The sequence below is a fragment of the Mustela nivalis genome, assembly GCF_964662115.1.
Source record: "Mustela nivalis genome assembly, chromosome: 4".
Taxonomy (NCBI): domain Eukaryota; kingdom Metazoa; phylum Chordata; class Mammalia; order Carnivora; family Mustelidae; genus Mustela; species Mustela nivalis.
In genome coordinates, this window is record NC_139023.1 from 98,990,484 (window position 1) to 99,007,064 (window position 16,581).

A 16,581-nucleotide genomic window follows, 5' to 3' on the forward strand; every position below is an offset into this window, starting at 1 on the left:
GTATTGTGAAAGAGGGGGGGAGGGAAAGATTGAAATTGCTTTTTAATGTTTATAGCATTAATAAAAATTATCACTGTTCTTTTTTAAGGGTGAACCAGGGAAACCAGGAGAACAAGGCTTGATGGCAAGTATCTCAATTTCTTTTTCTATGCTAAAAAGAATAGAAGTCTAATTTATTCAAAACTGTGGTCCAGAATATGCATAAGGAAAAAGTGGGAGATTCCAGGTGGGAGAAATGACAAAGAGAGTGAGGAAGGTCAAAGGATGGAATTTTCGTTATTCCTTTCTTCCTTCCTGCTGTAAGGAAGATTATATTCAGGGATATGCATATTAGCTTAAATAGGAATGAGTTTCAAAGGAATGAGTTTTCAAAAGTCACATTCAGAGGAATATGACTAACTGTGAATTAGTATAGTGAGTCTTCTAGAAGGATTCAAGGAGTTTTTGTTGTCGAAGGGCTCCCCCCAATAAAAAACAGTCGTGCCTTCTTGAGTCCTGTCATTGAAAAAGATCATGAAATGATTCCACATGGTCTGGCCAATAGACATACATGACCCATTCTTCATGATTTGTTTATTCTTTGCCAATGAAAGAGAAGTTGGGGCAGCTTGCTGGGCCTGGAAGAGTAGAATTCCTTCAACCTTTCTCTTCCTTCCTATCTCCAGAGCCACCTTTCTAACCTATTTTATGACATAGATAATATTGGGGAACTCAGGTGGACCTTCTCATAACCCAGATTCCAGAGGACAGCTGTGTTTCACACTCGTCCTGGGTACAGTGGTCACAGTGAACTTGATTGGGTGCCTTATACACAATGTGTGGCTTGCAGCCTACAGGTGTTTAGGGTCTAAGATTTATTTTAAAAAACTAGTTAGCTAGGTCTTAATGCAACTAACACACGAGAATACGGCAGTTGGTCAGGAATTAAAACAAATGTGTGAATGGGTTAAAGGTTAAAGGCTTCTCCCTGAACAGGATGCCTTCAACAGCCCTCCTGGGAAGAAACTCACCAAGCTGTAGTCCTAGCCATTGTGGGATCAGCTTTGAAATATCACCAGTTGAAGGAAAGTACCCTAAAATGGAGTCTGAGCCCCCCCCTACCCCCACTGGAAATTCTTTATTCCCGACCTATGGTATCAAGATAGAGAATTGATCCAGATGACCTGAAAGTGGAGGTACTATAATGGATTCTTTTTTAGAAAAATAAAATGGAAGAAAAAGAACAAAAAAAGATAATATGTGAAAATTAAACCAAGCCTATGTCATCAGTGGTAACTTTGGGTACAAGCACAGCATTAGTTTTCAGGGTTAGCGGGTCACAGGGGGTGAAGGATTCTTAGAAAACTACAATATAAATTTTGAAACTGCCTTAAGCAGCTGAATGCAACTGTAATTTCTATCCTGGCTGATGGTCAAAACATATTTCTTCCAAACATTCTTACATGGAAGACCATGTGTGATTCTCAGGAGCCTATTTTTTTTCTCCTCAGATTTTTATCATTGCCATTGGCTTTCTACCTTGATGCTCAATGCAGCATCCTAATATACAAAATTCTAAAATAAAGAAGATTTCATAAAAAATTAAAATCTTATCCTCCTTAAATTCATACATATACTCTAGAATATACTATGGGAATCACAATTTAATGTCCTTTCTTTACAATTCCTAACTTCCTAGGACTTAGTTCCACTTGTCCTAAGTGAATTATGTTATTATCTTAGTTTGCTTTGATTTCCCATTTCATACAGCACCTTTTCAGGTGACAATCTCAGATGTTTGTTTCTGTTTTTTAATAAACTTTTTTTTTTAAAGATTTTATTTATTTATTTGTCAGAGAGAGAGCGCGAGAGCGAGCACAGACAGACAGAGTGGCAGGCAGAGTCAGAGGGAGAAATAGGCTCCCTGCGGAGCAAGGAGCCTGAAGTGGGACTCGATCCCAGGACGCTGGGATCATGACCTGAGCCGAAGGCAGCTGCTTAACCAACTGAGCCACCCAGGCGTCCCATGTTTTTTAATAAACTTTTACTTCTCTTTAAACTCTTCTAATTTAGTTCATATTCTCATTTTTAGAATGCAGTTAAGAAACTTAATTGAAATCACAAATGTTCAAAGGATATTGTAATGTAATGACCTTCTAAAGTGCTGTTTTAGAAGAAAACTTCCATAATATATATAAAGAAAAGTAAACTAATCACAAGTATACACCCCAGTGACTTTTCACAGTGAGCCTAACCATGTAACCACAAACCAGAGCAAGATGTTCAATATTAGTATATCCCAGAAACCCCCCTCTGCCCTCCAGTCACCATCCACTTCTTCCCAAAGTTCACCCCCATTCTGACTTCTGCCACCATCGATTAATTCTGCCGTCGTTTGAATTTTATATTAATAGAATCATACATTATGTGCACTTTTATGTCTGGCTTCTTTTGTTCAACGTTATATTTGTGAGATCATCCACCTCTGTTTTAATAGCCTTCACAGCTGCTTAAAAAAAATTAGGAGGAAGAACCTTACTTCCTCAACTAACCCGTTAAATCTACATCACTCAAATAGCAGTAAATGAATGAATAGTCTGTCTGACCTTGGGCAAGTCACTTAACCTCTCAATTTCTCATCTGTAAAGAAAGGATAATAATACCCTCTCTGCCTCCCTTAGAAGGTTGCCAAAGACAAATGCAATAAATTAGGGGAAAGCACTTTAAAATACATAACGAAGAACTATATAAGTATGTTATTATTATTATCACTCAGTTGTTCCCCCTAGAGTAAATTACAGGTGAACACGGATTTATATAACAGATGTATTCCTGTAAAGTTCTGTATGAATCAGATTTTCATAAATCAACATATCTTAAAAGTTCTGGGGAATTTTGCTATTTAAAGCAACCCCATTCAGAGTCTTTTAGTAAAGCAATATAATCCCCTAATTCCTCTTCCCAACAAACTGAATAAAAATCACATATTTGCTTATAGTGAAATATTTCTATGGTTTAAAAAACTATTATTCTCAAAAAGTCACTAGTCATATTTATTAACTCAAATAGCACCTATATATTTTAAACCATCTCAAAGAAAAAAGAGGATCCTGGAAAAATAATAGCAGTTGTCATGGGAGAAAAATTTCATTGGAAATTTTTTTTTTAAATATTATGTATGTGGGGGGGGGGTGTGCGCACGCACACGCACGCGCACACATGCCCATGTGTGTTTTGACTCGAAGTCTGGCAGGGAGAAAATTACATTGCATCAGTAGTTCTGGCCTCACAACTGTTTAAGAGTGTTTGACTATAGTCTGTGATCTTTTTTTAACTGATCTATGATGTATAGGCAGTAATTCCTAATTCATCTATCTCACTGGGTTATTGTGTGAAATAAGTGAAATAGTAATAAAATGAAAATACTTTATGAACTACAGAGAGTTCCAAAAATAAGAAGTATGGCTGTTAAGATGAATCCCTGTGGAAATAACTTAACACACAGAAAGGCCACTATGAAACGGAAGGGCTAAGTACAGTGTGATTATAGCTATCAGTGAAATTGCAGTGTATTAAATACTGTGATCGAAAGCGCAACTTCTTCCTTTGGTCCTATTTGCTGTTGTCATTTTTTTTTTTTTTTTGGCCTTTTCCTATCATCTTACATTATCAATTTTTCATAACCATCTTCTTCTCATCCACCAGTTAAACAAGGAAAGATAATAAAAAACATGGCTCTCATCTTTTCCACGGTATGCAAAACTCACTACGTTTATTGTTTTGTATCATGGAGGAGTGTTTGCTTATAAAAGGGTCCTGAGAGGCACTGGAGAATTTTGTAAAATGTAAAATGTCTCTGATGATGACATGAAAAAACCTGGGAACGTTCTAAAATTAGCTCTTACAAAACTGTTTATGAGTGTGTCAGGTGGGGAATTAGTTTTCATAATCCAGGATATATATTTTATATTGCAAAAATAATCATCTGAAGATTAACAGCATCTCTGATAGAATAAAAAAGAAGGCCTGTGGCTCAAACGGTTCCACATTTCTTTAATCCTGCTGTGCATCTATTCTGTAAACATGACCTTTGGGTTTGCAGAGAAGTTCAGGATGAGATTTTAAAAGACGGAATCATGAGCTAAAATAAATTGGACTCCATTTAAATAAAAAGAGAGCGGCTCTGAGTCATAAAACTAGACCCAAGAATCAAAGTTAGGACTGACCACAATCGGAAGTGCTGAAGTTCTGAACCCTGGTGCAAGTGATCTTTATTTTTCAAGGTCTTCAGAGGTTTAAATAGTTGTTCAAATAGCATTTTTGGAGTTAGCTTTTCTTTTGATAGTCTTATTATTTCTTTCTTTGGCAAACATAGGAGTTCTCAAAAGCATGAAAGATAGATGTTTTATAAATCTCTATTAATATGTCAACTCATCCCAATTTCCTGGAAATTATTTTGTGGCCCAAAGTGTCTACATCCAATGCTTTATAGACCAAATCACTTTCTCTGCTCTGAAACCCTATCTTCATCCTTCATTCTCTTCCCAAATATATGTAAATTCCATAGCATATCCACTCATTTCTTTCTGAATTATAAGAGTATTTCAAATGTCATTTGTTGGACCCGGTAGTGTCAGAGTTTTTTTTTTTTTTTTTTAAATTCAGAAGTACTTTTGCTGTTATTGTTCCTTACAGTAAAATTTGGACTTATGTCTGAACAGGTTATAGATGTGTTCAGTTTATTTTAATTTTTCCTGCAAATCATTTAATACATTAGGGTCAAGTGCAAATAATGCATTTTATGTTAGCTGATAATAACATAAATAAACATAAATAATTGCTTCCGCTTCATTTAAAATAAAATTGACATAACCAATATGTGAAGGTTTACTTTAAATATATTTAGTTACAATGCTTTGCTCTCCCACCCCCAAAATTCATTTTACTTAACTGTACTTTGGTCTGTCAACTGTCTTGATCAGCAGGATGGCAGACATGGGAGACAACAGCAGTCTTCGCTTTTTGATTTTAATCTGGCGAAGAAAGCAAAAGCCCAAATCACAATAACAAAAATGATCAACATCATCCTAGGATATTTGGCGATTAGACTTGATTTTTACAGTGGAATCTTATTGAGTAACACTGCTTTGCTTCATTTGTGCACATTGCCTGCTGGGATACCTTAGCAACCTCTCGAATGCTTTATTATCCTCACTTAATCTGATTGTCCATGAAGTCCAAGTAAAGGCCACACCAGCAGAATCCTTCCCATCTCCTTGGTGCTTTTTGTCCAGAGCCTGTAATGTTAGGTTTTCCAAACGGACCAAGGGAAAGTAGACAAGTAATGCCTTCTTCTCCTGGTGCTGCCCACTTCCCTGTCCAGTTGCCCAACTCAGAGGGACTCACTTTGGATTCCTGGCTGCATGGACTTCAACAGAGGTGTTGAAAGGTCACCTTGGTGTGGTAGGAGAGCATGAAGTTTGACTTGTCTTTAAAGCTGGCTCAGTGACTTAGAAAAAAAAGTAGACTTTTAAAGGAGCATTTTTATAGTGGTATAAGAGTACAATCAAGTAACACAAGTTTGAAAAGATAGTCTACAAGGCTGAATAGATTACTGTCTGTGTTATTCTCCATCTTGTTTTGTCTTCCTTAGCGTCTACGATGTGCATCAACTCTATTTTTAACTGTCTTACTCTGGTTCCAATTAAAGGTCTGGAAAGCTGTATCATATTAGACAAATTTAGATATTTAAATTTGTCTATCTAGCTGTATCATATTAGACAAATATTAAACTGGTGAGACCAAATGATAGCTGAGACCCCTTCCAGATCTAAAGTCCTGTCATTCTATTCTGTTTCATTGTAAATGCACAGACACATATTACATAACCCTTTATCCATATTATATATGCACATCTACACATTCTGTAAATAATGAGATACAATAAAAACAGTCATACATTCAGTTTTAGTGGAAGAAAACCTTAAAAATTGTCCCCTTCAAATGTATCATCAACCTCTCTAGCTATCATTTATTTTATCTTTAGGATCCAACATATTATAGAGCTATACTGAGGCAAAATAAATCACTCTTGTATGATGATATTTAATGACACTGAAATCTCTTTACCAAATACTCATATCTCATTACTAGAGTAAGAAGAAACTTTTCAAAACAAAGTCATGTCCATATAAGCTCTGTGCCTTACATCTGCAGATTAAGGGCAAATGTGCACATTTTAGGGCAATAATATAAATGGATGCCCTCATACAATGTGCTGAAATATTTAAAAGGATAAGTCAAGCTAATAAACTGGCAAGTAAAATATGTTCTGACCTATGACCTTCAAAGGTATGTCCTCATAGTGATTTGGAAAGTTCAAATGCAAAATTGTTGCACTCCTTGGAGATCCAAGCCAGAGTGTGGCAGCATGTGGAGAAAGCTATAACCCAGTCCCAGCCCTTGGCCCGGGCCTATTCCCTTTGTTTCCCACAACTACCTCATCCCTCGACTTTATGAGACAGGAGCTGTCACCTGTAGACATTCTGTAATGTTCAAAGATCAAACTATGCCCACACGCCTTAAAATACCCACCTCTCTGCTTCCTACACCAGTTCATTGTTGTGCATACCAGTGATGTGTTTCACCTTTGGAAAAACAGAACTGAGGGAGAGGCAACTCAGAGTCCTTGAAATGAGCTCCTGTCAGTGGAGCAAAGAATTCTAGGGTCCCTATTGCCCAAAGCAGCGTCTGAATTCAGGAGGCCAAGTGTGAGGCATGCATCCCAAGAAGAACTCTCTAAAGCATGGGCCCTAAAGCAAGAGACCTCCAGCCCAGGGCGAAGGGCAGAACAGAGTCCACGTGTCTGGGTGGATTCTTTAAAAAATAGACTTCTCCTTAGCTCGCCTTCTTTGAAAAAACTTCATGCACACTCACGTATTCACACCCCTTCACACTGAGCTAAGTAAGAAGCTTTCTTCTCTCCACAACATTTATCATGTCATACAATACTTGTGCTTGGTACTTATTGTGCATAAACTAAATGACTGAATTATAAGAATCAATGAATCAATAAATCAGGTACTAATAAAAGGATTCAGCTTTATAGTTTTCTCCCAACAAGTGTCATTGCACACCAGGAGTGGGAATAGGCAGGATCAATGCAACAGCACTACCATAAAACTGCTCTTTCTCCTTCATCTTCTTAAATTCAGTTGTACTTTAACGATTATTTGGACTATATGTGTGTGCAGGAATATGCATGGTGCAACTAAAACACTGATTTTCATGAGAATAGCGGAAAAGTAACTGTACAAATTTCTGGTCACACTATGTGGCTATTTTTAAAGCAGGGTGTAAAAGGTTTAGAAGAAATCTTAGGAATCATCTAGTTTATCACTTCACAGATAAAGAAACAGCATCAAAGTGGTTAAATGACTTGACCAAGGTCACAAAGCAGTCTGGCAGAAATAGACTGGAATTCAGTTCACCTGATTGAAGCCTTCTGTGTTTTCCAAAGTCTAGATTTGCATTTTGTTATACAGTAGCCACTAGCCACGTGACTATTGAAATGTAAATTAATTAAATAGAATTTTAAATCCAATTCCAAACAATTGCATAGCCACATTTCCAGGGTTCCATGGCCACTTGTAGTTAGTGGCTACCATACTAGATCAAGCAAAATAGACCACTTCCATCATTCCAGAAAGTTCTGATGGGCAGTGCTGGTCTAGGTGGGAAATAGACATGAAGAGTAGATGAGTATATATTATAGTCCTAAATTTATGTCCTCCTTCTGCTGATCATGGGATATTTAAATTTTAGCAGCTAGTGGTTTTCAGCATTGTTGATTTAAAATAGGAAAAGCACTTATACGTTACTCAATAGAAATATTTTTTACTGAGTGTAGTGTACAGTGATAGGCCTTCGTGAACCATAAATTTGTTTCCTTTATGGTACACTAGGGAAGTGTGCTTAATCACAGAGGGCAGAGGAAGCCTGTTAATTTTTCTTTCTTTCCGGGTCATTTCCATTTTGAGTTCAGCAACAAGAAACAATTTATTAAGTATTTAGAAGGAATGGAATGAGCTAATTTCAGCTCTGGATATCTGGTGAGAGGTGATAGAGTCTCTGTTTTGGGACCTAATCAGAACATAGATTCTCAAATACCTAGATTTGTCTTTAATCTGAGGTGGTAGTTAATGCTCAATATTTTGTCTTGGGTCCTGGTTTTGTTAAGTAGTGAAAAAAAATGGATTACTTCTTTAATTTCCTGAGCTTTAAGAGACCTTCCTTACAGAGGTCACAGCTTCATAATCTTGAGAAACACCAGTTGATGACTCATCCTTTCCCCCTCTCCACAAACTCAGCCCTTGAGATAGAGAAGTCAGAAAGAATTTATTCCTTTAAAAAAAATAATTTATCCTTAAAAAAAATTTTTTTAGTCAAGTATTCATGAATTAATAGAATGACATGTCATCCTACTGATAGTCTTTAAAGTAGACCTGTTTTAGAAAAGTTAAAAAAAAAAAAAAAAGAACTAACTCAGGGGTGTCTGGGTGGCTCAGTTGGTTGAGCATCTGACTCTTGGTTCCCACTCAGGTCAGGATCTCAGGGTGGATGGAGCCCCAGATCAGGTTCTGTGCTTAGGACAGAGTCTGCTTGTCCCTCTCCCTCTGTTCCATCCCCCATGTGCGCGCTCTCTCTCTCTCTCTCTCTCTCAAGCAAATAAATAAATAATTTTTTTTTAAGAAAAAGAACTATTTCAAATAATAGAAATTATGGGGCTGTATTATTGACACAAAACTCCCAGATATTTAAAGAGGAACAAGTCTTTCAAAACTCTGAACTCTTTCCCATGGTAGAGGTATGATGGTTTGTGTGATAAGATTATGGAGGAAATTTGATAAATGTCACTTAATAATTTTTATGTTCATTAATTCATTGCTTCAGGTTAGTCAATATTTATTTGCTAGGCACAAACTGGGTACTGAGGATGTAAAATATATGACCTAAAGAATTTGCTGCCTAGTCAAGTAGATTTTATAAATATGTGAATATAATAAAATATAGCTGGTTAAAATGTGCTAGAGAAACACAGAGGATAAAAACCAGCTCTGTCTGGGAACAGTGGAGAAGGCTCACAAAGGAAGTGAGTTATGACTGCTGAGACTCGAAGAATTATTAAGAACTCCACGTGAAGACTAATAGGAGACTGCTTGGGAAAATATAAATGATTAAGTGTGACTGAAGACAGAGTCCATGAAAGACTCAAAACAAGATAGGAGGCTCTCCCATCTCAGCACTATCCTGGTCTTTCTTGTTTATGCTTTATTCCTTCATACCCAGTGCAACTAAATCATTGGCTTTTACACTGAAAACATTTCAGCACACTCTCTTATATTCTAAACATTTCCCCGTAGTTCCTAGTTTGGCATTTCCACACACTTAAGCTATGAAATCTGAATCTTGTAAAACATTACTTGAATTATACTCCAGACATACATATAATAGTAGTTAGAGTTTATGTTTCTTGACCTTCCCTCATCAAAACATCCAAGTAGAATATGGAATTTTATATAAGTACATCTTTAATGAATTCTTCTTAAGCAAGACAAGTTTTCATTATTTATTTCAAATTTCCTCTTACTCTTTATAAACTAAGTTAATGCATTTTCTGATCTTGTGATGCCTTTGACCAAGTTAATATCTTTGAAAAAATTACGATTAAAGTTTGTTATACCATGTCCCTGAGAAATTCTGGTACTAATATTTTATGACACCAAAAGTTAGATTAGATGTGTTATCATTCTTCCCTACAGAATCTGACTTTAATGTATTTTCTTCATTTTGCTTAACTCTTATTAAATCATGGGAAGATTCTTAACTCAAAAAGGAAATAATTTTAAATGGCTTAATAGTTTGGGGCTTTTATTCTCCCCTTCACAGATGGACCACCTCTTTCTTGTTCCCTGTGCTTTTTATTACAGAAGCTGGTTGTATATTCTTGTATCCAGAAATGACCAGCAGCTTTCAGAGCTTCAAATTTTACTGTTAGCCATCAGGGACAGAACAGGAACTATGTCCGCCCCCTGCTCACACAGAACATCATTTCCTAATAGCAGGCAACCAGAACTTGCCTTAAAACACCTCCCAAGAGGCAACCTAAAGCACATCATTTAGAAACTCTGCATCCTGTTTAAGTAATTAATACCTCAATCAAATTTGGACTAACATCGGTGGTGTCAGAAGAATTCATTAATTTTTTTCCATTCCATGATCTATCAAGCTTTTTTTTTTAATTAAAAGAGCTTTTCTTCATTAAAAAATGCTTTTTAAAATTTTTACAAGCTGGAAAGTGCAGCCAATGAGTAATGGTTATAGAAATATCCATTTCTTAACAGTGTGTTTGAAGATTAATTTGAGTGGATAATTCTAGATATGGTTTACATAATGACTTTCTGAAGTGCATTAGAGACCTTGGACCTACATCCACATCCACAACACTTTCCATATTAATGAGACTATGAAACTAAGATGATTTTTCCTTTCTGTTTTAATATAGAAGGCTTGAAGTAAATTCCTCCTCTCATTTTGCACTTAAGGTAATCTCAAGGCTACTGGCATATTCCAGTAGTGTTGGAATGACTTGGGTAAATGCAAGGATGAAAAATCTCATTCCCGTCTTGAGACACTATTGTCTATGGTACAAGAAGAACTTGATTTATTTATATGTATTTATTTATTCCTGTAATATTTATTATCCTCAAAATAAACACTCTTGTGCTTACAAAAATCTAAAATTCCATACAAATGCAGTCTCCCTTCCCTGTCCATATCCCCACCTTCAATTTTGTACCTATAGCTTCTTTGGTGTTTTTTAAATACACTTTTCATGTGCCCCCTCTTGGCCTTTGTACTTGCTGTTCCCTTGCCTGGAACATTCTTCTCCCTCTTTTACACATGCCTCTGCCTGACCTCTTTCAGAGCTCCGTCCAAGAGTCACTTTATCACTGAGGTCTTCACTGACCTCCCCACTGCCCCGATTTTAGAATACTACCACACCTACTCCTCCCAATCCTTATTCCCATTTGCTTTAGCACTTACCGCCTGACACACTTTGTATTTTCTCATTTATTTTTTTACTCTTTCTCCATTCGTTAGATTATGAAGTCTAGGAGGGCACGCATTTTTATTTATTTTGTTCACTGCTGTTTCCCCAGCACCAAGAGCATTGCCTGATACTCAAAGGGTTCTTGAAAACTATTAAGTAGATGAATTAATGAACGCATGCAAAGGAGTCACTGAACAATTACCATATGCCAGCTGCTATGCGTTTAGTGAAGACATTTAGTGAAGGAGGAAGTAGGCAGACAATTACAATACTGTTGGTAAATTTTATGAAAGAAGTGCTATCTTAGGGGTGCTTTGAAGAACAGAAGAAGGGGACCAGGTCCACAGGTGGGGGTACTGAGCTTTGAATGAGGGAACGGGTAGAGGAGAGAGGAACCAAAGTGAAGTTGCAGGAGCAGACAGCCAGAGGTAGAGCAGTGCCTAGACAAAAAAGCCTGGCTCATGTGGTGAACTACCATCATTACAAGAGCTCCAACTTTTTTCAAAAGCTATGGAAAGCCATTGAAGGGTTTTCAGTAGAGGAAAGGTATAAATCCTTTAGCTTCTAGAAAGCTCACTCAGGTAGCAATGTGCAGAGAGGTGGAAGGAGATTAAAGACAGAGTGGCCCTCAGGTGGACGCCCATCAGCTTGCTGGGAGAGAGGAGGGTTTGAACAAGGCTGTAGTGATGCAGGTGATGAAGAGAGCACGCTGGAGAGATTATTGAGTAATTATCTGATAGACTTGGAGCAGGAAGGTAGAGGGATACTTGGAGCAGGAAGGGTAGAGGGTCACTCCCAGTCCATGAGTCACACATTTTTTGGTGAAGGCAGTTAATCAAATAGGACGCTCACATTTCTCTGAATGACTTGCTCACCACAGTCCACATATTTTATGATATTTAAAAATGGAATCTAGCAAGGGCAAAGGTAAACAGGAAAGAAAATAAAGGGCGCTGTGTTGTTTGTAAGGTTTTTTGTTTTGTTTTGTTTTATAAACATATAATGTATTTTTATCCCCAGGGGTACAGGTCTGTGAATCATCAGGCTTACACACTTCACAGCACTCACCATAGCACATACCCTCCCCAATGTCCATAACCCCACCCCCCTCCCCCCAGCAACCCTCAGTTTGTTTTGTGTGATTAAGAGTCACTTATGGTTTGTCTCCCTCCCAATCCCATCTTGTTTCATTTATTCTTCTCCTACCTCCTTAAACCCCACGTTGCATCTCTACTTCCTCATATCAGGGAGATCATATGATAGTTGTCTTTCTCCGATTGACTTATTTTGCTAAGCATGATACCCTCTAGTTCCATCCACGTCGTCGCAAATGGCAAGATTTCATTTCTTTTGATGGCTGCATAGTTTGTAAGTTTTAACAACATTGCATGGGTCTCCATGGCCTCCTCCAAAAGATCACAAAAGTTTTGGTTTAAAAATTTAAACCAAAAATTTATCACCCATCGGCAGATGGGTGATATTAGTACTTGGCACTTGGGATTTTTTAATGGCTCATTTGGTTTTTATCTTTTGAATACATTGCCTGAAATCTATACTAAAATAAATGTATTTTAAGCTTTAAACTACAGTCTGACCCTTCTGTAGTTAAACTTGAATAAATACAGTTTAATATGTTGAGATTCTATATGGTGAACAGTTTTTAATCTTGAGACATATGCACAGAAATTATTTTGAATAATGAAGGACCAGATTATTCCCATTTAAATTGAGTCTCTATAAAGTATATGCAAACATAACGGTGCCCACCAAGAAAATATCTAAAAAGGAACAATTTATTGATTAATAAAAATGGTGAAAAATTGACTCTTATTTTAGAAAACTATTTAATCCAAACTTAAGTTACAGAGACAATAATAATGGAATTATTTTAGAAATCTTACAACACTAGAAAAATTGTCTTTAATTTTGGGAATAATAAAAGCACTAACGTGACCAATGAGTAGTGAACTTATGACATTGTTCATCTGAGTCATTATTCGTAATGACTTTTGAGCAGGCTGAAAATATAAATTAATTTAAGAGGATTAGATAGGTTAATGAATGGTTATATGGCATTTGCTTGTTACTTTATTAATTTATATTTGCTCTAGAAACCACAAAACTAGTCAAGTATAAATATCTTAATCAATTGGCCATAACATACTCTAACTTCAAAATCCATTTTTTAAGAAGATTTTATTTATTTATTTGATAGAGAGAGCAAAAGCAGAGGGAGCAGGAGATGGAGAAGCAGGTTCTCTGCTGAGCAGGAAGCCCAGTGCTGGGCCCCATCCTGAGACCCTGGGATCATGACCTTACCCAAAGCCGGATACTTAACTGACAGCCACCCAGGAGTCCCTAAAGTCAATTTTTGAGCAGTGAAGCTTTCATTTGTAAACTTGAATTTAATGACCGCAATGTCATGGGTGTATAATGGGTTTATTAATCGAAGGACACTCAAAACACACATATAAGTAAGATCTTGATCAGCAAAGTAACTATTTGGGGTGTGTGTGTGTGTGTGTATACTTCTAGAAGTATGTCTGTGCCTTCTGTCCAACTCCAGTCAATTCCCACTCCCCTGCTAGTAACAGATGACACTGTCCTTGGCTTGCTACCATTTTTCCTGCCAGTGAGATCAAAGGACTGTATGCACATTTTTGGTAGCTGAGAAAATATCCTTGGCAACATAGTTCTGAATAATCCACAAGACTTGTATTCACAATTCAAAATTAATGTTACATCTTTAAAACTACTTTTATTTTTAGAGTTTAGCAAAAATAGAAGTAGTTTCCTAACCATGAAGAAAAATTTTGTATCTATTTTCTCTATAGCTCTCCTTTGATTTTCATGAAATATTGTGTTAAAATAGGCAATATAATTTTGTAGATTTCACAGTTATGGGTCGTCTTTCTAAATCTTTACTTTAATGTGGTCATGCAACAGAGACCAAGTTAGAAAATACAGAAATGTTAATTGCTTGTTAAAACGCTTGATTTCAAATTTGCTCTGATTTTTCAATGAAATATTCCCTTCCTGAGTTATACATCAATGCAGTGAAAAACTCAATTGTACTGCACAATCTTTTTTCAAGTGGCAAGGTTAGGTTTAAATGGAAACAAACCTTTTCGAATTGCACTTATCCATTCTCAGTCTAAACATTGAATTAATGTACTTTTTGTTATAGGATTTCCTTCCTAACATCAACATTTTAAGAAGTGAAATGCCCTGGAGATGGTGGGGCAGATGGAGTTATAGACCACAATAAAACCCAAGTCTTCTTCTACTTTCAGCTCCCCTATCGCTACAAGTGCCAAATTCTGCCTTTACTTAGCATTAGCATTCACTTCCCAAACAATTTACCTAAGAGAGAGATGATTAAACCTGTTTATGGGCTATGGAGAAGGACCTAGTGGAAAGCAGGAGGCTCTGATACAGATGCAGGGATAATTGATGGAGAAAGATCCCCAAGGACCAAGGGAAGGATGGATTCCAAAGTGTATTGGATGTATCTGTCTGCAGAGGAGGGGGTGCCTATTCTCCCTCTGGCTAGGAAGGAGGTCCATGTGGGTTTGGATTGATGAGAGACATGATGGTGAGGGAATTTTCACCTGATAGCCTCAATTTTCTCTGCAAAATCGAACACAGGGAGAATTTTAAATAGGAGGCATGAAATGGGAAGGAAGGCTCTCTGACTACAGAGATATGCCAGATACCCAGCTCATTAAGAAGCTAGCTGGTTGAGTAAATAAAAAAGGAACACAGAAAAGTGATGTTGCACTGTGCACTTTCAATAACCTAAAGCTGATTTTGTGAGGAAATTCTTAGTCTTCCTATGAGGATTACAAAATAATTTATGAGGAACAGATTCTCTGAATGGTCCTAAACGTGGTGTATTTTTAATAAAAATTATGCATGACCAATTCTCCCTCTAATGTGCACTCTATGCTTTCTTTAATGTTACAGAGTATGAATTAAGATGCTGATTAACTGAAATGTCACACATTGAAAATAGGTTAGCCGTTCATTAGATGTAACAGAATACAGAACTAGTTAACATGAAGTCATAAATTATCATTTACCATCACTTATAAAGTGTAACTTTGTTAAACTATACTAACATTAAAAGAATTTTTGAATTAGTAGCAAAATGCTCAATGTTTTATGTAAAAATAGACATAAATAGTCAGAATTATAGCTGGATGTCTTTGTGCTCTTTTCCACCATCCCAAACCTGCATCTAATTCTACATAAAGCCAACAGAATCCCAATGCTGACTGTGGTTGAAAAACAGCTAAATCTCAGAACTGCTATATTTCCATTTTATATGTAAATATTCCCATCCATCTTCCGGAATATTCTAACCCCTCCAGTGTGCCCAGTGTCATAGGTTATCGACAACTGACAGCATCTTTTGTTTCCTTTTCTGGTACACCCTCGGTGCCACAGTTGACCTTGGCATCCCCTAGTTTGTAAACAAGTTTTTTGTGCCAGTCAGTTGGCCACATTTCATAAGAGGAAGAATCGAACAAAATATGTTCCTTTGTCATGCTATTCAGTGATTCCCTTTGCAAATCTGCTTACTGAAGTTTTGCAGATGCAGAAGTCACATAACGAGCTGCTTTCTGGGAACTGCCTTGCATTTTCTCTGTTTCTAGCCACAACAACTCTAGCTTTCTAAATGAGATGGAGGTGATGGATTTGCAGGTATTTGAAGAAAAAGATGCACCAGAACAGCAAAGATTTTTTTTTTGAAAGGAAAAACTTCTACAGATGCTTAGTGTTTTTCAAAAGAAAACAAGAGAGAAGACCTATTGTGTACTTCCAACCAATAATTTCCATTTTCCTTGGCATACAAAACATCAGCATATTTCTGCACAGCATAGAGAAGCTTGCAGACTAGGACAGTTTTAATTGGTCCTTTAAGTTTCAATGGTTACATTATTATGTTAATTGAATAATTTTTCTTTTTTTAGGGTCCTCTGGGGCCTCCAGGACAAAAGGTAGAGTATAAATAGTACGGGGAAGTAATTATACTTGCATTGCCTAATGGCTAGCATGAGAGGTGAATAGAATTAGCTACTGTAAGCCATGCTGAAACATCTTGATTGTGCATTCTTCTTTCTAAAAATACAATCATTTAGTGTGAGCCCTTAGATTTCTAATCAACTCCATTATAGGGAATCCAATAAATCCAGAGTAAACTCTTTTTAAGCTCTCTGCCGAACTTTACATTACTGAATTTTTAATGTTAAGCATTGTGACAAAGCTCAGAATTTGAAGGGTCATAGGACATGGCAGATCGATTGCATGGTCCTGCTCAAGTATTATGACCAAATGATCGTAGAACAGACCAGAACAGAAGACATGCTTGTTGTATGGTAACTATATTCCATTGGTCCACAAGTGTTTCCCTTTGCAAGGTAATCTGAAAAATGACTTCCTGATTGTCATTTTCCAGTCATCAGAATTCACCATTACATTCTGAT

At 36.8% G+C, this 16,581-nt stretch overlaps 1 protein-coding gene across 1 annotated transcript in view; it reads left to right on the forward strand.

Moving 5' to 3' along the window:
* The window catches only part of COL25A1 (collagen type XXV alpha 1 chain), a 464,458-nt gene that overhangs the window by 343,327 nt on the left and 104,550 nt on the right, over positions 1-16,581 (forward strand). The window contains exons 10-11 of the mRNA XM_082728561.1: positions 89-124; positions 16,069-16,095. Coding sequence (XP_082584687.1) covers positions 89-124; positions 16,069-16,095 — 63 coding nt within the window. The remainder of the gene's footprint in view (positions 1-88; positions 125-16,068; positions 16,096-16,581) is intronic.